Source organism: Pituophis catenifer, unplaced genomic scaffold, assembly GCF_029215685.1.
Source record: "Pituophis catenifer annectens isolate HBS135680 unplaced genomic scaffold, rPitCat1.0.hap2 SCAF_2, whole genome shotgun sequence".
Classification (NCBI taxonomy): Eukaryota; Metazoa; Chordata; class Lepidosauria; order Squamata; family Colubridae; genus Pituophis; species Pituophis catenifer.
Genome location: NW_027256882.1, coordinates 179,639,704 through 179,662,513, shown reverse-complemented (window position 1 = coordinate 179,662,513; position 22,810 = coordinate 179,639,704). Strand labels below are relative to the sequence as shown.

Here is a 22,810-nt window from a genome sequence, read left to right as displayed (position 1 = left end):
TGCCAACTAAATGGTGGGGCTGTAACCCCTCCTGCTCCACATAGACTCCACGGTTGATATACATCAACTTTGTACTATATACATCTTACTTTGTACTTCTTGGTACAAAGTAAGATCTTTCATAAGATGACGTTTCAGCCCACAAAATTCCTTTGAAGAAGCATGGCTTTCCAGTATTTGATTTGCTGCTATGGCCAGGAAAAGAAGATGGACGTTAACATTGCAATGATTGAAAAGTTGAAAAATGAATGATGGAAAAACACTCAAGACAACATCTGTACAAAGGAAACAACTGTGCGCACGAGATAGCTTCTGCATTGGGCTTCTTAAGCCCAATGTATCCTTTAGGAGCATGTGCTGCTACTTTTTAAAACAAACATTTATGAACTACAAAATACAAATATTACAAATATTTATTAATTTTTTTAACTTCATTTTTGGTCAATTCAAAATGTACACCTTAGGTGCACACCTAAAGTTTATTTTTATTTGCCCTGTAAGCTGGGTTGCACTGAGAGAATGATTGATCACCCAGCCTAAGGAGGACCAGAACTCATGGCCTCCCAGTGGTTAATCCAGCACCTCAGCCACTATACTGAAATGGTTTATAACTTCTGGGTGATGGGAATCACCCTACCCTTTAAAAAGTAAAGTTTTACAGGCCTTCTTGGTATAAAGTAAAAAAAAAGTAGGTTTCCTCAGTTCCAGCCTGGGGAATTTCACAGCTGCTAGGCTATAGTCACAAAGACCTTGTTTCTAGCACCTGGGGGGGGGGAGTCTGATTTGGGCATCTTTGAAGAAAGGATCCATCATCCAACACAAGTACCAACTCCATATTCTGGAGATTTGCTGAAGATCAGAAGTGATATCAGAAGACTCTCACCAGGAGAATCTTGAAGACCCTGGAGATTGGATCAGGTCACTGCAGTCTCTGGCTTAAATTCATTGCCCTGTTTGTTTTAAGCAGATCAAATGATGTTAAGAGACATTTCAGTCATTTGATCCAAAGGCACAGTAGGACCTTTTGACGAGCCCAAGGAATGTTCCTTCCAAGAGAAGTTGCATCTGCAGCTGGATCAGAAGTAGGAGCTGAGCATATGACACCCAAAGATCATGTCTCCCTTTCTCTTAATCCGGAAAAAGGAGAATTGTTTCTTTCCTGCTCAATCCAATTCAGGATTTCCTCTTGAGTAGGAAGAAACCGTTTTTCATAACCAGAAATCACCATGGCAGTTGATCTTGGTAGTGGTGGAGAAGGAGAAGGAGAAGGCTCAGGGATTTCTTCTGATATATCTACAATGTCCATAATTTCTGGAAACTGGGTCAAACACTTGGTCAGGGCCTCCTGAAAAAAAAAATGCAGCAAAATCATAAGGAGCCTTAACTCAAACTCAGCAAGTGAACCTACTGTAAGGGAACAGCAAAGCCCATTCAGGATGTCAAAACATAGCCTCTAACCTTAAATATTTGACTCCCATTTTTCAGATTTCCAAGCTCCTTAACTTTACCAAACTTGGCATAGTTTTCAAAGCAGCCCACTTTTGGAACAACCCTTTTGAGAGTTCTCAATAAATGGCAGAAATACTGGATGAAGGAAACATGTTTTTCCACCATTTCTGCTAGGATAAGCAACCCCCCCCCCACCAACAAGCTATGGATCTATCCTATCTATGGGAAAGGGGAATCTTTAGCCTGTTCTTTGCAACATCTTTCCTCAATTTGGTTCCCTTCAGATGTGCTGAACTCCAATTTCCAACATTCTCAAATTTTGTCACATTTGTGAATGATGGGAATTATAGTCTAATGCAAATCTGAAGGGACTGAGGTTAGAGATTGATGCTCTTACATCTTTAAGAAAAGTTTCCAATTCTGAGAATACATTTGCAGATTCAGTTGTAAGCATTTTCGAAGTGTAGCTATGAATCAGTGTTGAAGCTCAGAAATATGGCAAATAAAGAGAGAGAAAAAAGACAAGAATACCAAATATCTTTAGTCCAATGTACAGGCATGCTATTCTGTTTTGACCAGCCATCCACAGTAATCCACACAGAAGATGAATGGAATACAATTTTAAAATCTACATAAAGTAATGCCTTGGTCAAATGCACAAAGTATCGTATTTTTTGGTCTGTAAGATGTACCCCCCCCCAAAAAAAGTGGGTGGAAATGTCTGTGCATCTTATAGAGCAAATTTTGCTGAAAGCCCGGCCTCCTGACAACCCCCACCCTTCGGCCTCTGCCTCCCAGCAATTTGCCTCCTTGCGGGGATCATGGCTGCCCATCACCCATCGCCGCCCATCATCGCCACCCATCGCCACCACCGCCCATCACTGCCTCAGCCTCAGCAATCCCTATTACCTGGAACAGACCAAAAATGGGACACAGAGGCTAAAAATGGGCCGTGCAGAGGCCGAAAACAGGACGCATAAGGGCAAAAAATGGGGTGCGCGGAGGCCAAAAATGGGGTGCGGAGGCGGCGATGGGTGGCGGCGATCCCCGCAGCCTGGAACAGCTGATCGGCGGTATTCCAGGAGGCCGATCCAACCGCCAATCAGCTGCTCGTGCTAAATCAGGCTGTGTTGAAACTGACCAGGCTGTTTGCTGTTTGCTGCAAAGAGGCAAATTGCTGGGAGGCAATTTTTTTTGTTTTCCTCCCCAAAAGCTAGGTAGATTATGGTCCAAAGCATCTTATAGTGCAAAAAATATGGTAGTTAGTGTGGACTTTATGTCCATCCAATTACTACTTAAACAACCTCAATCTGCAAACTTTAGTTTAAGGTTTTAGCTTTAGTTCTTATTAGAACCATCTGAATATGATAGGGTAAAAGAGGTAGTTAAAGACCAAATGATTGCATGGGCTAAAAATATTGGACACAGTATAAATCTAAATGAATGGGAAACAATCTGGAACAGTAACCTTAAATTGACAAGGGCAGTAGCATATAAGGAAAACCAATATAAGATGCTACACAGGTGGCATCTAGCCCCTACTAGGATTGCAAAAATTTACCCTAACACGAACCCAAACTGTTGGAAATGCGGTCACCATCAAGGCACTTTCTATCATATGTGGTGGACATGCCTCAAAGCGACGAAATTCTGGAAAATGATTCGAAGATGGACTCAAGAAATAATAGAGGAAAATATTGATTTAGAACCCGAAACTTTTCTCCTGAGTATACTGAAAAGGGCATATGAGAAAAAAAGAGGTACCTAATTATGCATGTCATTACAACTGCTAGAATAATATATGCACAGTATTGGAAAGAGAAAGGGCTACCACCGGAAGAACATGTAATTAGAAAAATATTAGAATGCGCCGAGATGAATAAGTTAACATATGTGATAAATGAAAAAGAGAACTCGGAATATTACACAGTGTGGGAAACGTGGTATAAGTGGATGGAAGAAAAAAGTAAAAGGTAGAATAAGAAAGGGTGCAAATATCAATAACAATTAAGGAATTAAGGAATACCATGTATATAATCTATATATATTTATGAACACCGCTAAACTGAAAATTGTTAAATTGTATTATTATATAGTTCAATAAAAATTAAAAAAAAAAAGAAGACAATACAGTACTTCCTCTTTTGTACCCCCTGCAAATGCAGGGGGTACAACTCGTGCAGTTTTTTAAATTGCTTCTTACCATGGTTGGTGCAGTGCTCTCTTCATTCATCTCCACAGCAATCCCACTGTGTTTTGGATCTGGAATTTTCTCCCAACACCACCGAGGCAGGACCTTTTGGCAGAGGCCCACTAGCCTACAAAACAAGAGATGTCAGAGGTCACTTTGCACGGTATTTAAATCAGAATTTAGGCAACCAGTAAAAGAATTTAGGTTAGCCATCCATACAGATGGTATGCCTGGATCTCTGTCTTCCATCACTTACCTTCTATATTTCAACAGCACAATAATGGAACCCATTACAAGCAGGATTACCACAGGTAAGAAAACTAGTAAAATGTTCTGCCAATGAAAAACTGCAAGAGATTTAAGGACAACACTGTCATTTACTATTGTATCAAATGTATACATTGCCAACTCTATTCCATCTCATGCCAAAATTCACAAGTTCCATGGTTCCAAGATAAAAACATCAACTTTAAAACATCCTCTGAAAAAATATAAACTACTACAAGAATATTAAAACATCTATTGTAAATAACTCTAACTTGTCATTCACTCACCATGCTCAATCCCTGCTACCCCAATACCATAAGAGTATGAACTACTTTTAATTTTTTCCACAAGGAGAACTGAGCAATCTTGGCTCTAATGGGACAAAATAAAAGGAATACTTCAAAAAAAGGTGACTCAGTTCTTACAGGTGACGATGATACATTAAAAGTATGCAGTCACACTTGTGAATGATGGGAATTGTAATCTAATGCAAATCTGGAGCTGCAATGTTTATGATCCATTCCAGAAGTATGTAGATACAGGTAGTCCACATATAACAACAATAATTGGGCCTGGAATCTCTTATCACAATATCAGGGTTTCAAAAAATACCCCCAAGTGAAGCAGTCATAAAGTACAATGCCATGCGTCTGCATCACTTAGCAACACAATCCCAGCAATCTCCATTGTCATCATTGAACAAAGACCTTACGTGACTGCAACATGGAAAGAATCCAGAATTGTTTGTTTATACTGCTGAAATCACCTAAACGAGGGTGTGGAATGGTAGAGGGAGTGGTATAGGTTGAGTGCACTGGAGTGCAGCACAAGTTGGGGAAGGTGTACTAGAGCGCATAGAGTGGCTGGCACAGTGCAAGGACAAAAGGGGCTGGAGGAAGGTGGAGACTTGCCCCACTGACTTACAAACTTCCCTGCCAGCTTCCCCACTGACTTTCTGGGGAAGCCGTAGGAAAGGTTGCATATAGCGAACATGTGATCACAGGATGCTGCAATTGATCATAAGTGTGAAGTGGTTGCCAAGCACCCAAATTGCCATCATGTGACCACAGAGATGCTGGGACTGCTGAAACAACAAGGACCAATCATGGCATTTATTCAGTGCCCTCACAACTTTGAAGAGTCACTAAACAAGCGGTGGTAGTTTGAGGACCTGTAATTAGTAGCAAAATGGTATCAAGGTATCAAAATCTTTAGCGTAATTGTGCTAAGGTGATTGATTTCACAGCTAGTTTTAGCACGATCTTTCTTGCTCCTATACTTATCTCCTGTTAATATACCAGTTTGGTTTAAGGAACAAGGCTTCAACTAGTCCCTCCTACCTGATGTACTGAAGTGATGCATGGCACTAGCCACACCTTCTCCAGCTGATGTAGAGCCAGTCATCCAGACTTGGTAGGTTGCTCCTGGCTCCAGATCTGAAACAGTGTAATTTCTTTCCGTAGCACTAACTGTAAGGTAAAACAAAAAACAATATATATGTATATATCCTGGGCAGATGGTAATCAGGACCCATCATCCATAGTTCTCTGGTGGAGGATAACTTTCACAAACACTGCAGAACCCTCTCTAGCTTAACTAGTAGATTTACGCCAGACAAGAACAGAATACACTGTGTTTATTACACTTTACAGACAGAAAGAGGGAATCCCTTATATCTTTCCCAAAGTGATGTTTTAGCTTTTGGAAAAGAATGCTCTACAATGCACATTTAATATAAGGCATAAGGAAATCAAGACCTCTGCATGCTTCACCCTCACAAATGTGTGTTGACTCTTATTGTTTTTTTATGTTGCCACACACTGAAATGTACAGGTAGCCATCAACATAGGATGGCAAATGGAACTGGAATTTCCATCGCTAAGCAATGTGGTCATAATGGCAACCGCACTGGTTAGGGATGGCAATCCCTGAAGACCTGGCTGCTATTGTTAACTGAAACCCATGGTGGTTAGGTGAGGCAACTTCCTGCAAGTTTCCTACAACCAAGTCAGTGGGGAAGCCAGAGGGAAGTTGCAAGCCCCAGTTGATTTACCAGCAGGCCAGTAAGTTAATTTTAATGTTAGGTTATATATATATAACCTATATATATATATATATATATATATATATATATAACCTAGGTTATATATATATATTATATATATTATATATATATATATATATATATATATATATATATATATATATATATATATATATATATATATATATAATTTATCAGTTATAATATATTATACACTGCCCAGAAACCCTCTCCAAGGAAGATGGGCACTTTAAAAACATGAAATATAAATAAATATAAGTAGCTGCTACTGGATGGAGGAGAGTGCAAAGGTGTATGTAAAGGTGCAAGGGAGATGCGGCAAGGCTCAGGGAGGATGTGTGTCTGTGTGTGGGTGGGTGTGCCAGAGTGCAAGAGGGGAACAGAAAGAGTTGGGATGTGAAGTAATATACAAGGGCAGGAGAAAGATATGGCAAGGGTGTGCAAGAGAGGCCCGTTGAGGGCCAGGGAGGGTGTGCTAAGGGTGTGCAGGAGTGTGAAGGGGGCACAGCAAGAGCCAGGGAGGATGTGCAAGGATGAATGAAGGTCTAAGGGAGGCACAAGGGCCGTGGAGGGTATGCAGGAGTGCAGGAATGGCTGGTGTGGCACAAGCACAGAAGGCCTGGGAAAGAGTGTGCGGATGAAGGAGACTTATCTCAGTGACTTGCGACCTTCCCTGCTGTTCCCTATTGACTTTCTGGAGAAGCCATTAGGGAAGGTTGCAAATAGTGATCCTGCAACTGAGGTATGCTGCAACTGCAACAGCAACTAAGTATGATCTGTAGCCAAGTTCCCAGATTGTAATCATGGGATTGCAGATTGCTGGGGTAGCAGGAACTCCAAGGACCAGTCATAACCACCATTTGTTTGAAAGATTGCTGAACAAATAGCCATAAATTGAGGACTACCTGTATGGATTGTATCAACTGGAAATCTGCAAATACAAATTTGTAATTTTGGGGATCTAATGGAGGAATTTGGGTTTGATTTCCACATAAAAGATGGGCAGCAGAGTCAAAAAAACGCTCCTTCTCATACCTTTTTATATCTCATATAAGGGATTTTGCTCCTAGGTTTCCAGAAATATTTTAGGCTGCAAAGGACGAGCCAAACAAGGAGGAACATATCCACTCACATATGCTTTTTACTTAAAGAACCAGACTCCCCCCACTTTGTTATATAAAGAGAGTAGATAAATATGGTATGTCTTGTTATGACTATTTGTTCCCCAAAAGTTTTACAACAAATTTCTGGATTCGTACATCTTCCCTAAGTGATCTTTCCAGAGAAAACCTGTAGATATCACCTAGTGTCAAACCAATGCCCTTGAGAAGTAATGAATTATCTCCATTTAATATGGGACTGAAGGGAATAATCCAACCATCTGGAGGACACCAGAGGAGAGAGCTGATGCAGAGGATTGTAATTAAGAGAGGTAATTTTAGGAGGACCCATGCCTTCCTCCTCAATTATGTTTAGGCTGACTTAGAATCTCACTCACTGGGTGCGTGAACCATAAGGATGTCTGGATGGAGATGTTTCAGGTAAAGTGTATAGTGTATGATATGTCCATTGCGGTCTGCCAAGGGAATCTCCTTCCAAGAGATGGAAGTGGCAGTGGACGAAAGTCTTCTGTCTTGCAGTCCTTCAGGGCCAGCTGATGGTACTGGAAAAGCAAAGGAGGAATTAGAGGCTGTGAACCGGATCGGTATACGAGCAAAGCTTACAGTTCATCTCCATACTGTAACAAGGACACATTGCATTACCTACCACACTACAGAAGATATACCAAAAGTCATGTTCCATAGGCCAATAGGTCCAAAGGACATCATCAGCACGAGCACGTGACACCCCCCCATGCCTTGCCCCCTGTGCATGTGCACACAACTCCGCGCTCCCCCGTGCATGTGCGTGTGGCCCCTGCCCCCCCCATGCATGCACACACAACCCCCTGCCCCGTTTTGGGCCTAGTAGGCCTCCCTGTCACCTCCTGGAACCAAACATGGCCGCAGGGGTGTGTGCTGCACCCCCTGCGCTCCCCCCACCCCCCACATGCACATGTGACCACCCACCCATGACCCCCCGTGCATGCACATGTGTGTCCCGCATGCACCCCGCCCCCGGCACAGCAGAGACCCAAAAATCAGCTGGCTGGCGGGAGACGTGCATGCATGCATGCATGCATGGTGGAGCTGAGCTGGGCGACGGCTCGCGTGACTGCCAAGAGGGCTCTGTGTGCCAGCTGTGGCACGCATGCCATAGGTTCGGCATCACGGTTCTATATAATAGATACAGCCTTCTTTTCCAAAATTCCTAGTTCACATGAAAAAATAACGTTTTTCCACTATGGTACACATAGAACAGCCTCTCTCCAGGAGATAGGCAAACCCTGGAAGTGATGGTCTTCTGAGAGGAAATGAAGACCAAATTCTTTAAATGATTGTGCAACAGCTGATGCACCTTAAAACAGGTAGTCCTTGCTTAATGACCACTTGTTCAGTGACTATTTGAAGTTATGACAGTGCTGAAAAAGGAGATTTACAATCGGTCCCTGAAGTTCTGGGCACTTGGCAACCGGCTCACTCTTATGAGGTGCCTTACGGTGCCTTACAGTTATGTGATCGCCATTTGCAACCTTCCCTGCTGGCTTCCCACAAGCAAAATCAGTGGAAGATGCCAGGGAACGTTGCAAGTTACTCTGGTAATTTGTTTGCACCCTCCCTTGCCTGGCAGCAGCTGTTTGCTAAGCACCCAAAATGCAATCATGAGACTGCAGGAGGGGAAGCAGTTAGAATTTTGAAATCAGGTCGTAAGAAGCTCTGGAGACATCTGTCACAAATTTGAATTGTCACTAAGCAATTGGTTATGCGTTAAGGACTACCCAAACCAACTGTCTAGCCTTAAGTCTCTCAGTGCCTAAGTTCTCTATTTTAGATAACTGAAGCCCCAGCTCTTTTGTAACTGTATCAACATTGTTCACGCACATACAAAGGAGCAGCGCATCAATCACATAGACACAGCTGCCATCTTAACTTTTTAAATACACGTCCTCTCCCCCAACCCCTCCTTTCCAATGACCTTGGGGGGTATTTTCTCTTGGGCAAAAAAAAAGCTAAAGAAAGAAACCTAAATAAATTTGTTCTAAGACTGTGACTTACTTAGCTGAAAAAATGAAAAACAGTATCTTTCTATCAGCTCTGCGGAAAAGCCGTCACTTTAAGAGAAGCCTTGATAGGCTGTGGTTTTCTGCCTGCTGTTTCCTGTCATTTGGAGGTGGCCCTCTGCTTTTGTGGCACGGATCTGGTAGAACAACCTGATCTATAGAGTATAAAAGGGCCACACTTGCATGTTTCCAATCCTCTCTAAAAACACATCTTTTTATACTAAGCAGCCACAGCCATTAACTCCAACCGAAACTGGTTTTTTAAACAGATTTTATTTACAGCACTGTTTTCACACTACTGTTGTAAGCTACTTCAGGAAAGGCATAAATGTGAAGTGACATGTAAATAACAATAAAGCATGAACCCAATCAGTTTTGGCTTACCTAACAAACCATAGCTTGTTTTCTATACAGATCTGCAGAGTGTTTGAATTCAGTTATAAAGTTTATTCTTGCGTGCAAATTTCTTTTGCTGCTGGAGTTAGCTGTACTAAATTAATTAAAGATGGCGCTTCATACTTCAGCTTGTTTTTTTAGAGTAGCAAAGATCATCAATTCTGGCTCAAAGAGGATGCTAATCAACACCCAACCTCAGCAGGGCAGAGGTGGCTGTGGTATTGAAAGTTACAAGAATGCAGGGAGGAAAATTCACCTGAAATCTCTAAAGATCAAAGGGGAAATTCTGGCTCCACTGGTAACCACACTCCCTCCTGTGCACCCTGGGGATTACCTTCTTCTTTGAAGTAGGCGCGTACAGAGTCTGAGGCAGTTCTCCCATGAGCATACAGACCATACACACGCACAAGGTATGGTACCTTTGAACTGAAGTTGGCTAAAGTGGAAGAAAAAAACAAGGTTTAGGAAACTAACAACTTGCCGCCGGAAGTTTTGGGTGTTCCAACGCTGGAAGCTTTTAAGAAGAGATTGGACGACCATTTGGCTGAAATGGTATTGGGTTTCCTGCCTGAGCAGGGAGTTGGACCAGAAGATCTCCCAGGTCCCATCTAACTCTGTTATTCTTTTATTTATTGATTTGCTGTATAAACCTTAGCGAGTGGCAATGGCCAGCCAGCTTTTGTCTTGGTGCAGGCTAACAGCTAAGCAGGCCTTCCTTTCAGTACTCAATCCAGAAGACAGATATAAAGCTGTGAAAGCTAAAAGTCACCTGGGTCTGCTTTAACCTGTTTCTGCAAGAAATCAAAACAGAACATGGGACTCCAGGAAGTGGTGGAAAACTTTCAGCACCTCTTTTTCCAGAGGACACCCACTCCCTTTTTTCAACAGACGACATTCACTCGTGTCCCAGAAGGTCCCAATTCCCTTCTACTCAGTTTACTTAGCAGAAATGGAAGGACAAACTAGATAAAGTTCATGCATTCAAACAGCAGAATTTCATGGTTTTCATTATATAAGAAGCAATTTATATGCTTCTGTCAAAACTCGAGTAGCCTGGAGAAGATGGAGCTCTAATGCTATAGACCTCTCCCTTTCCTACCACCTCACGTGCTTCTTCATAGCTGCTGCTTCCAAGGGAAGCTTCCACTGGAACAAAATGAGGCTTTTTTGGGGGGGAGGGGGGATGACAATAGCAGCTGCAGAGATCATAATTTCAGTCAGTGGTAGTGGAAGAGGCAGCCACAAACACACCCACAGAGAAAAAAGAGTATGTATTACATTTCCTCCTATTTTCCAGAGTTCTGAAGCTACTGAGGAATTCCCAAAGCTGTTGTTTACATAATAAATAATATTACTGCAGATGAGATAGAACATCTCACCTCTCAATAGGACGCTGGTACTGCTTCCAAGTGTGCGAGTCCAGTTTAGCAATTCTCCCGCACTATCATCAATCTCTTTTCTCCACTCCACCACGTATTCCTGAGGCTGAACCCATTGAGAGTCGATGCTGGGCTTCCATGTCACGTTGAGACCCAAACCTTCTAATGCCACCACTGTCACCTCCTCAGGGCCTGGGAGCTCTACGAAAAGGAAAGACAGCTCATCATTATGCAGGAGATTGCCCAGAGCTCTGGCTATTATCCACACATAGCCATAAAATAATCCCATTAATTGCATATCTTGGATCTCAGCCAATCTCAGATAAACATGGTTGGACCTTGTTAGTACTTGAATAGAAGTCTATTAGTTGAAAAGAAACCCTCAAACCTTAGAAACAGGTCATGGCAAACTACTCAATTGTCAAGAAAACTGCACAGAGATTTTCATGTCATCACCAGGCCTCAAGCTTGACTTGAAAGAATGTCACCATGTTGACAGGTCCTTCTCAAGTTGTTCAGTTTGTCTGAGGAACTCACCTGAGCTCTAAAAAAATGCTACTTGATTTCACAAAGTTTGAACCCTAGATGACCTCATTAACACATCTGTGTGGTTTTCTTGGCAGCAATACGAAAGTCATTTCTGCGTAACATTTTGAGAATTTCCAGTCTTACCACACCCTCAGATTTTCTTCTGATTTCTCATCCAAATATAACCAGGACTTCTTAGTATTTAGAGATTAGCCCAGGTATACTAGATGATGTTATGTAGCTGGGAATTTCACTTCTAAATTTAGAGAATCAAAATGGTTGACTGCCTGATACAAAATCAGGATCTTTTCTTAAGGTGGAGTACAGAAAGGGTAACAGGAATGAATATTTTGTGAGGGAAGGGAAGGGAAGGGAAGGGAAGGGAAGGGAAGGGAAGGGAAGGGAAGCCACCAGCTATTTTTTCTTCAAGAATCAGTTGAGAAAGGCAGGAAGTAGGGCAAGAAAGAACTGTTTCAATCCTGTAGTATAATATGGAGGTGCACCTGTTTTCTCCAAGCTGAGATTGGCCCAGAGTGTCTTCTTAACAGAGTTGCGGGCTGCTATTGAGATGTACTGTGCACTGATAGGGATCAAAGCCTGACAGCAATTGTAATTTATTCTGTGGAGTGTTTTGTTGTGGTCCTGGAAGATAACTTCATAATCAAGGATCTTTCCCTGGGCTGCTTCTGGATCCAGTACCTGTGAGAAGGGAAGCAGAATTCCTCAGCAGAGTGAAGAAAAAGGTGAGAGGGAGGGAGGGAGGGAGGGAGGGAGGGAGGGAGGGAGGGAGGGAAGGAAGGAAGGAAGGAAGGAAGGAAGGAAGGAAGGAAGGAAGGAAGGGGAGAAGGGAGGGAAACTGGGCTGAAGTAACCCAATTCATAATCACTTGTGCCGCCCTGCTTCTCCTGAACCAGACATACCACAGGTACTGGTCATAAGCAATTCCAGTCAAAACTGGATCAACAGAAGAGTCTGTACCATTGAGAAGAAGCATGACAGTACAAAAATTAAAACTTAACAAATAACTGTCTGCACTTGTTTTGGCAAGAAAGTGATATGTTAAGAAAACATGTATAAAATATGAACTTCTTCCTCGTTTCTTCCAAAAAGCAGGAAGCTATCAAGTGAAAGACATTTAACCAAGAAAGGCTGAAAAGACATCCTGAAGTGCTTCAACGTTTTTCACTAAAAGGACCAAGCAAGAAAAAAAAGAGTGACTTTTTTTCACTCTCTACTTCCTCCTTCCTCACCCTGACCACTTGTATCTCTCTCAGGTGAGAAGCTACTCTTGGGCCCCAGGGAAGTCCAGCTGCCCCCAAAGAGGGAGAGGATACAAAGCAGAAGTAACTGGCCAGGCAGGAGTTGTAAAAGAGACCTAGTTTTTGCTAGTGTCACCCAGTAGATGCTTTGGGGGGGAAGAAATGAGAGAAGAAATTTATGCACATGAGGGCAATTCGCAGGTCAGTCCAGAAAATGTTCCAGTTGATAAACACTTTGATTAGCTGTCTACTTATATTGAATTTCTAGTCTTTTGTAACTTAATTTTACTGAAGGGAGGGGAAAAAAACTGGGGATGAGACTTACTGCATACTGTTTGAGGGATTTTTTTTTTAAATTCACTGCCAGTGGAAGAAGAAAAGGTAGCAGCTGCTCATGGGCATATTGACCGTTACAATGAAAAAAAAAATATTTTCAAAGTAGAACCAAGTTGACTGGTTTTATACTGCAGGGAATTTGAAAGCAGGCACAGGCTTGAGAAACATTCAGCTCCAGATTAAATGCTAGCCTGATAATATGGAAGTTATCATAGATGTTCCAGGACAAGATTGTACTACTGTTATTTCTTCCCCATATATTTTACAGAATGTTCAAGTCAATTTGGGATTATTAGTACTAACTTTTGGTTTGCACTTCTCAAATGAAATCTGGTATCCTGGGATGCACATTTTGGGCTAAATTAGATTCAAGTCTATGAAAAGTATATTTTGAAAACCACAATTGCTAAGCTTATTACTGAATCATCATTCTGTCTGTTTTATTAGAATGAATCCTAAGCACATTTATCTTGTTCTTATTTGACAGCTCCTGACAGTTAATAGATTTGAAGCATTTGAAGCATTTCTCTTCATGTATTAAAGTCTAACTACTTTCAAATTTGCAGCAAAGATATATTCTACCCATATAGAACAGTTTCAGTTTTTACAAACATTAAAGTATCTAAGTAGATTTCCTTTTTGTATCTAAATATTAATATCTTAATATCTTACTATCTAAATATTAAGTATCTAAATAGACTTCCTTTTTGTTTTACAATTGTTTTTCTTTTCCAAATTCTTTCTTGTATCTCTAGTCAAAATGAGAAAAGATGTTTATCTTTCTTCCTTGGCAAATTTGGCTTTAGTCCAGTCATTGATGTCATCCTTGTAGAGATTTGGTTTCTTTAAACTATTGTATTTTCACCCCTTTGGGTCATTCATGCTTTGCCTCAAAATTCTTCTACCCAAATTCTCATCTGGCTCTAAAAACCCTGCCTTGCCCTATAACCCCACAGAGAACAAATTCTATATGATAAGAAACAGGATCCAGCTCACCTTCCACAGCAACAAGCGGCTTTCATTCTGGCAGTCAGAAACACACTCTTTTTGCCACACATCAACTTGACCCAAAGGAGCTAAAGGAATCAGAAAAGAGCCAGATAATTATTAAGATTAGCCAACCAATTAGGTCTTCCCCCAAATAATACAAGTACGAAACAACTGAAAACAGAACACTTTGCATAATATGGTTACAAATGAAAAAAAAAAATCCCAATAAGTATAAGGATGCAGATCTAGTTGTTCGTAGGCAATGAATATCAACCCAACAGACTGAACAGAAAATTGGAAATCTACAGTAGATAATACTTATCTCAAAATTATATATTTTAGTTGTATATTTATTTGTCTCAAAATCCATTGTGTGAATGCAACAAACAAGTGTTTGAAAAAGTATACAGCAACCAGATTTCTGCTGAGGTGCCACTGAATCTGTTTTGATTGCATGGATTTCTGCTTCGTCCACAGCTGTACCTACCAGCCTCAAAGGTACAGAAGGGTTTGGAAGAACTCCATTCACTCCAAAAGTCTTTTTTATTTTCTGGCATGCACCGTACCTGCACCTCATAGCAGGTGAATGGTTTCAGGTCACAGAATTCATGGTTCTCTTGGTCTAGATGAGTCTCCTGCAGCTGGGAATGGAACATACTCACATTGTAATGATATTAACATTCTATCCATCCATTTTGCAAGGTCACTCAAAGTGATCCAAGTCAAAACAAAAATTTCAAAAACCCTCCATCTAAATTTCCACCAGAATTGTAGCAAGTCTAATATTACATAATGAGAACAGGAGAGCATGCTGGACACAGATCCATATCATGTTTACTACTGGGACATAAATTAACATATAATAGCTAGAGCAAGAATTTGGGACGGGCCTCCAGGAAACTGCCTTCAGTTGGTTGAAATCCTAGACAAAGCCAGCTGTAGTTCAATGGAATGGATATTCAACAGGAAGTCACAACTGATACAATGGGAAAGAAAAGCAATACATATACAAAACAGGTCACAAATGCAAGAGAGACTCACATAGGTCCATTCATGGTCTATAGATGCCTTATATCGAATAGCATAAGTGAGAGGTTGGTCACTATGCAATTCAGACCAGCGAGGGTTCTTCCATGTCACTATGGCTTCAGTGGAATCCAGTTCCACATGATCCAGTTCAGGAGGACAGGGCTTCACTGAAAAATGAGGGAAGAGCTTACTCATACGCCGCATCACTCAGCTTTACTCCTGACTGCCATACCTAGTGATAAAAGCATTGATCTACACACACACTTTGCACTAAACCAAAATATGGCTGGTTTATTTTTCATTGAGCAGTGTGCATTGAGCATAGTTTCATTGAAATTATGGATGGTGGATTAGTGATGTGGGTAGGGCTATTTTGGCATATTCAACAAACCAAAACCTTGGTTTAGCACAATGCATAAGAGAGGCATGGCTCTCTCATCATCTCAATGGTTTATTGAATAAGCCATAACTGACCAGGTTTTCACATTACTCTAAATTCACAAGCAAGCCAAGTGTGTCATAGCTTTTCAAAATGTGTGAAGTTAGTCAAGATATCTGTAGACTAAGGTATCTGTCCTATTGTAAATCCAATCCTTCTTATGGTTGGGACCCAGTCTTGAGCTTCCACAGTTAAACAGAGGTCTACTATCTGAAATGCCCCATGCAATTCCTCAGAAGGTAAACAATTTAAAATGTTAACCTATAGACCCAACTGACTGACCTGAGGGGACTGCAGAGATAAGCATGAGCATCAGTGTCAATACTGATGAGAAGAATGGCAATAGCCAAAGGGGCCAACACTTGGCCTGCACAAATAAGCAAGAAAAGCAAGGCACTTTTTTGAAGCAAAAATTGTTTGCCCAGATTAATTCTCAAAGCATTCCGGCTCTCTAATTTAGTTTCTCTAACCTATTTCGTCCAGGCTGAAGTTTAATTTCTTGGAGAGAGCAATCCCATCTACACTGCGAACTTCCATCCAGACACTGTATTTGTCTCCATGTGTCAGGCTCCTTCGTTCAATAACCAGCCAGTTCTGTCCCATCTGGGCTACCACGGAATGCACCTGGTTAAGGGATCTTCAGAAAAATAAGGATGCACAGATATATCTAATAGTAGTTTATATAAATGGAAACTAAACATTTGCTATTCCTTATCCATCCAGCTATCCTGCCCAAGCAGGCATATTTCAAGACTTGCAAATAGGCACAAAGCCATTTTATTATAATAATGAACACCAAATAGATAACCACAGAACTGTTTGCCTATTCCCCTCTAAGCCCTTTTTAAATTATTCTTCTTGACTTCCAAACATCTCTGCCTTTTAATCATTGCAAAACTGCAGATTTTGCCTGGTGTCAGAAATGATTCTACATGGAACTTTTAATTTTTAAAGAAAGAAAACCTAAACCAGCTAAATATTAAACACAAGCTTTTAAAGCACAATCATGATTTAGAAAGGATTCTTCCTTATTTCTGTGCACTAAACATCTACAAACAATTTAAATTTCGTATTCAAGGTTCTTACATTCTCCAGTGTGTCTTGGCTTTAATGAAAAGACTTCTGACACTTGCTATTTATGATGGTAGCTCCTATGTGCCCTTCTAAAAACCTCTGTTCAGAGCTCCCAGTCCACTCAGATCAACTGACAAAGATAATTCTTGCATTATTTTTTCTTAATATCCCACACTTCTCCAATATTGGCCCTTCTAGACCAAAACCTTCATTCATTCACTATAAAATCCTAATAGGTTATTCTTTTACTCTCTGCAATTCCCTATACTTCCTAAATAAAGTCATTTAGCCAATAGATTACACTGGCCAACACAGGAGGCTCTGGTTGAAAAAGACAATGGCTTATTAATTTGGCTATTTGTACTATAAATCAATATAAAGGCTCACTAACAGCAGCACTTTGCCCAATTTTAGGCTCTGATAGTGAAGGACATAGGTGGTGTTAGCATTTTGAGATTCCCAGGGCAACCAGCTGCAGTTCACAAAGTTGCTGAGAAATGGTTGTAAACACTGTAGACCCATAGTGGCATCTGGATCACCTGCAAACAGAGCAAAAATCACAAATCAGCATTCCAAATTATAGCGGTTGAAGACAGGTTTCATAGGAAGGGATTATAACTGCATGGAAGTTACACGTTTTTACATTATTTTTTCATTGAAACAATTTTGCAAGATATGTACAAATTGTTGGCCTCAAATTACAAAATCAAACAGACCAAACCTTGAGATGGTGATTACTCAAGAACTAGATTTGTCCTGATGGCAGGGCAATAAACAGCACAGGGAGGTTAGTACAGGTAGTCCTTGACTTACAACAGTTCATTGAGTGACCATTCAGTGTTACAGAGGCACTGAAAAAAGTGACTTATGACCGTTTATCACACGACTATCACAGCATCCCCATGATGACATGATCAAAATTTGGGCGCTTGGCAACCATCATGTATTTATGATGGTTGCAGTATCCCAGGATCATAAGATTACTACTGTATTGGTGACCTTTCCAGTTGGCTTCTGACAAGCCAAGTCAACGAGGGAAGTTGGATTCACTTAACAACTGTGTGAATCACTTAACACCTGCAGTGATTCACTTAACTGTGGCAAAAAAGATAGTAAATTGGGCATGACTTTGTATTTTGTATGTCAAGGACAACCTCCTCTAGTTGTTCATTTACATGATCTGCTTCCCATGCAACTGATTGGCAAAGTACAGATATTAGTCTGAACAAATTAATATCCAACAGATGAATATGGGAACATGTTGCCTAGCACCATGGGAAAACCTTAATTCAAGTTAACTGAGGTGAGCATATTGCATAGTGTGAATATAGTTACTGTATAGGATATTAAAACTATAATTTTCAGAATCCTCCTAACCAAACTTTCCCTAAGTCTGATCTTTGTATTAGGACTACAACTTGAAAAATCCCTGGAGAGTATCTTGCAATCCTAACATAGCTAGAAGACAGACTTGGGAGAAAAGATCCCAGAAGTGGATGCAATAGGTTGGAAACAGTATGGAGTTTCCTGACCTGCTATTGCTTCAACAGCTGCCTGTCCTGAAAGTCATTTTACCAATTAGCCACTAGCAACTGAGGGCCAATGGTCAGATGTCTCCAGGAATCTCCCTGGTGACACTCCAACAGCAGCAAATAAAAAAGTTCACTATTTATTTATAGCACTATTTATAATCAAAGACATAAGAAAAAAGAATCCAACATGCCTATAATGAAAACATAGGAGGAACAAGTGCCCTCCTTATTCTCATTTGAGAATAAGTGGCTAAGTAGACCTACTGTTAGAACAAGTTGGCATTTTTGGGCTACCCCAGGAAAGAAATTGTGCACACAGCTGAGAAAGCTAAAGATCTGGTTGAATTAAGACCTACTCTCACCTGATAAATTTCCACTGCTGTAGCAAAAGTGAGCATACCTATGCTGCATACATCTACCATATAGAGTGATCCAAAGATAATGAATCTATACGGACTGAATGTTCTAAACACAATTGAGTTGTGTTTGCATCTGATGGGATCTTGCAATGAACAATACACCTAAATGGCCCCAAATTGCTGAGAGTCCCTGTTATCTTTTATCTGTTTTGTTAGATAGAAACATCAATTTTAAACTTAATGAATGTTCATGTGTGTTATTTGTCATCCAAGTACTAGGATTATGATTATGATCATTCAAAATAGATGAAGGGATTACACAGTCAAGAACTGCAAATGGGATTGATTAGGACAATCAGTACAAACAGTAGAAGCAGCTCGTCATATGCACACTTATAAACTACCATCACAGGAAGATATCAAGGTATAAACATTTAAGGCTGTATGCCATATTTATTATCAGGAGAGGAATTGCTGCAGCACATCACAAAGGATGGGACCAGAATTTGTGTTCCCTCTTTTTAAGAATAGCACTAAACCTATTTAAATATAATGCAAATGTGTTGTCTTCATTCAAATTCTGAAAAATTATGAAATTTTGCTACCAATTTTTAGTTGTCAGAAGGAGGGAGGCCTCTAGAGGTCAAGGTTATTGTTCAATCCCTTTCAGGGTATTACTGAGAATGAAAAATAATGTGTTCATTTAAAGAACATTTAGAACACGTTCAGAGCAAACTGAAGTTGGATGAATATAGTTAGAACATACCCTTTGCTAATCCCTGCCTTCTCTACTTTTTTCCAATTATCAACAGACCAAATGTCCTTTCCCGGACTTTCAACCCTAAGACATAAGACTTTATTCCCAAGGTTATCTTTTCCAGTTATTCCAAACATGAACCCTCAATATAGTTTTGCCATCATTCAATGAGAAAGCAAGATAAAGGTCAATGTATTGAAAATGTTTCCCTTGCTTCACTACTACTTTGAAGGCCTGTTCTGGGCTCTTGAAAGATTTCCTGTGTGGGTTTTACAGAGCAAAAAGGACAAGAAGGTGACACCAACGACAGCAGCCGTCGCCACTAAGTGCAGGTCTACGCACATTTGACAGTCCTCCTCCTCCTCCTTGTTGTTTTCTTGAAGTTATGCAACCATGTCTGGCCTGATTGCTTCTCCTTAGCAGACAGAGAGCTAAAGATACAGCTCCACAAATCCATCAAGATCCCTAATCGCAAGTAACTGAATTCTCTTACCATTGGAGCCCTAAATGGCTGCAGTCTCAGATCCCAGATCTGAGACATGGTGCCTAAGTTAAAGAGATCCAAAATGGGATATGGCTTAAACCCTCAGTTAAAAAGAAGTACACAAAAGTTAAAAATGGTTCAGCACACATGTTCATTAACTGTAGTTAACAGCCAAGAATACTGTCTTTCTTCAAGAGCATGCATGAGGTTTTTTGGAAACACAGCTATTGAAGCAAAGCAATTTCCCTTTTACCGTTTTTCAGCCCCGAGATCTTGAAGACTAGAAGTAGCAACCCTGCAACATTCCATCTGCTTCTCATGATGCCAACTCAATTAGAGATATGATGGAGAAGCACCTGGAGAAATGCTCAGCCTCTGCAACATTAAAAGAAAATTATTCCATCTTGAAGTTATTAAATTAACAGAGCAGAAAATAAAACATTTTCAAACCCAAAGAGTTTGAGGGTTGAGCAAAGGTTGGGAAGGTAAGTTGGGAAGGAAGGAAGGGGTTGGAAAACTATTGTGACGCTCATTGTTGGCAATATGCTACAAGGATTGAAAAGCTACCGTATATTGTTCAAAAGATAAGCAGTGGGGGAAATAAGAATGGTTCCCTAGAATTTCACGCATGCTGGGTGAAAACTCTTATTATAAAACTCTATAATAAACTATCAGTGGGCTCACCATTTTATCCATTCTACAGCTATTAGAATAAATTTCAATAGACTAAGTTTATACATTAGATTGGTTTACAAATCTTAATAGCACAGTTTGTGAATCCAACTAAGTCAGGGGTCAGCAACCTGCGGCTCTGGAGCCGCATATGGCTCTTTCACCCCTCTACTGCAGCTCCCTGTCGCTCAAAGTATGTGTTACAAATGCCAATGTGCGACACTCGCCAGCATGCGATTTATTGAGCTTTTCAACCCCTGGTAGGCCAACCATGGATAAATCCAAGAAAAGAAAAGTTTCAGAAGAAAACGGAACATTTAATTCAACTACATATGCTAGTTTTGTGGCCACTCAAGAAATAGTCAGGCACGGGTAGGGTTTTGTGGCTCCCAATGTTTTCTTTTCTGTGGGAAATGGGTCCAAATGGCTCTTTGAGTGTTTAAGGTTGCAGACCCTTGAACTAAGTCAATCAAAGCAAATAATGTGAAATATTAACCCAACACCACTGGATTATTCAGGAAAATATAGGGAAAGCAGCTGTGCATTAGTTAGTTACGTATGGAGTAGATACATGAAGTTTCCCCAGGCCATTTCTCTGACTGTGCTATCTGCCTTATTCACATAATGTTAAGCTGTAGTTCTTTTCACCATATTATGTAAACCAGTCATTTTTAAACTGATTTATAATTTAAGCATGTTGCATGAAGCACTTTATAGAGTCTTTGCACTGCTGCTAGAATGCAGATAAAATATTTTATTTATTTAATCAATTTAGAGATTACCCAACTTCTGACCATGCTGAAAAAGTAATGAAAAGAGTTCATAAGCCGCCCAAAGACATAAACAAAACCACCATTCAAAAGGGGCTCAACCGATCAATCTGCCCCATAGCCTGGGAGAATAGTCACCTCTTCAATACTTTCTTGAATAGGATGGGAACATAATCTAGATCTGGATTTGAGAAACTGGTTGATAGGATGTATTCCTTATGTATGAAATGCCTAAAAATCACAGGGCAACTTACAAGGCTAATAAAAGAAAGAACGGGAAAAAAGAGTGCCAGGAATCTGTTTCGGGATGGGATGTGGACTTTTCCAGAACAGTTCAAATCGAACTGACTTGAGAATCTCTCCTAGCAGACAGGCAAGGCAGACAATTGGCGGATGTAACATCTGCGGATTTACTTTCTTCTGAAGGAATAGCGCGATCTTCCCTATTGCCTTTGTGTACATTCGAAGCAGCCTCTACGGATATCCTGAGGCAGCGCTGCAACCCTCAGTTCATCTGGCTCCAATGCTGCGTGCTAATTGCTAATTGCTGTAAATGCCTTCCAGCTAGAAAAATCAACGTCCGGACCGGAGATCGCATAAATCATACAATATACGAATACAGAGAGGAGGTCCCACAATGAAACTCTCCCCCCCCCCACCCCGCTCCTTTGTCATCACCCCATTCCGCGTGTGACAATACTGGGGTTTCCTAGAGGTTTCTGCTCTCTGGCTCTCGTTCCCACTTGCACTTAGTAACTCCAAACAGTCCCTTTCCTTGAAGCCATTCATCGGAAGCTAACTTTAAGCGGAAAAGATTCGCCCAAGGAAAGTTCCCAATTGCTTGGGAAGACCCGAGGGAAAGCGGAAAAACTGGGACCTCGCTCCCACTCAGAGCATGCAGAAAATCCCAAGCAATTTCTCCTCCAAGGGAGAAGGAGCTCCCGCCCACCCCCACCCCTGTTGGCTCACTTACCACCATCAGCTGCCAGCGCTCCCCATCCCGAATGGTTCCCAGCACCGCAAAGAAAAAAACAGTCGCGGCTTGACTCAACTCTTTCCGGAGAGAGCCGTGCGAGGCATGTGAAGCTACCCACGTCGGTCCCTGACCGTGAACGCCGCGCGCCGCGCTTGCTCCGCCCTCGGCCCAGCGACGCGGGAAGGGAGGGGAGGAGGGGAGGGGAGGGGAGGGAGAGTGTAGAGGGGCGCCCGCTGCTTCCGAAAGAGGAGCCCACGTCTCTCAGATGATTTCCATTTCCTCTTCTGATGCAGATCTTGTTGATCACCCAGGGTTGAGACGAAAGAGGAAGCTGCCTGCCTTCACCCTGCACGCTTCCCAAAGACCGAAAAGGAGGAACGCGAGACCGGCGTAAAAAGAGGAACTGGGACGGCTGACGAGAAGCCGCACAGGCGGCGGGATGACTCACGCTCTGGGACTTTAGGCTCGGGATGCCGGAGACCGCAGGACAGATCATTAGAGCAACCGGAGGCGGCGCCTTTCGAGGGCAGACCGACTTCACCCCGTCCCAGCAACTGCGCAAAGGGCAATAATATTGCTTTTGTCATTAAGCAAATATAACCGGCTAACAGCTGTTACACGAAGAAAATAAGGGCCAATACTCGCGGGGACCCGTCCCCGACCCTCCTTTGTCACACGCTATTCAAAGTTACTCTCCG

General features: G+C 41.4%; 1 protein-coding gene across 1 annotated transcript; it reads right to left on the bottom strand.

Moving 5' to 3' along the window:
- Nucleotides 1–395: 395 nt before the first annotated feature.
- Nucleotides 396–22,263, bottom strand: IL27RA (interleukin 27 receptor subunit alpha). The gene is made up of 15 exons (XM_070938211.1): nucleotides 22,110–22,263; nucleotides 19,948–20,069; nucleotides 16,954–17,101; nucleotides 15,959–16,125; nucleotides 15,062–15,216; nucleotides 14,508–14,661; nucleotides 14,027–14,106; nucleotides 11,939–12,134; nucleotides 10,908–11,108; nucleotides 9,863–9,964; nucleotides 7,471–7,635; nucleotides 5,248–5,376; nucleotides 3,897–3,987; nucleotides 3,653–3,767; nucleotides 396–1,345 (listed from the first exon to the last, which is right to left on the bottom strand). Exons 2-15 carry the CDS (start codon nucleotides 20,012–20,014, stop codon nucleotides 1,112–1,114), a joined length of 2,004 nt encoding a protein of 667 aa, XP_070794312.1. The 5' UTR covers nucleotides 20,015–20,069; nucleotides 22,110–22,263; the 3' UTR covers nucleotides 396–1,111.
- Between the last annotated feature and the right edge of the window lie 547 nt (nucleotides 22,264–22,810).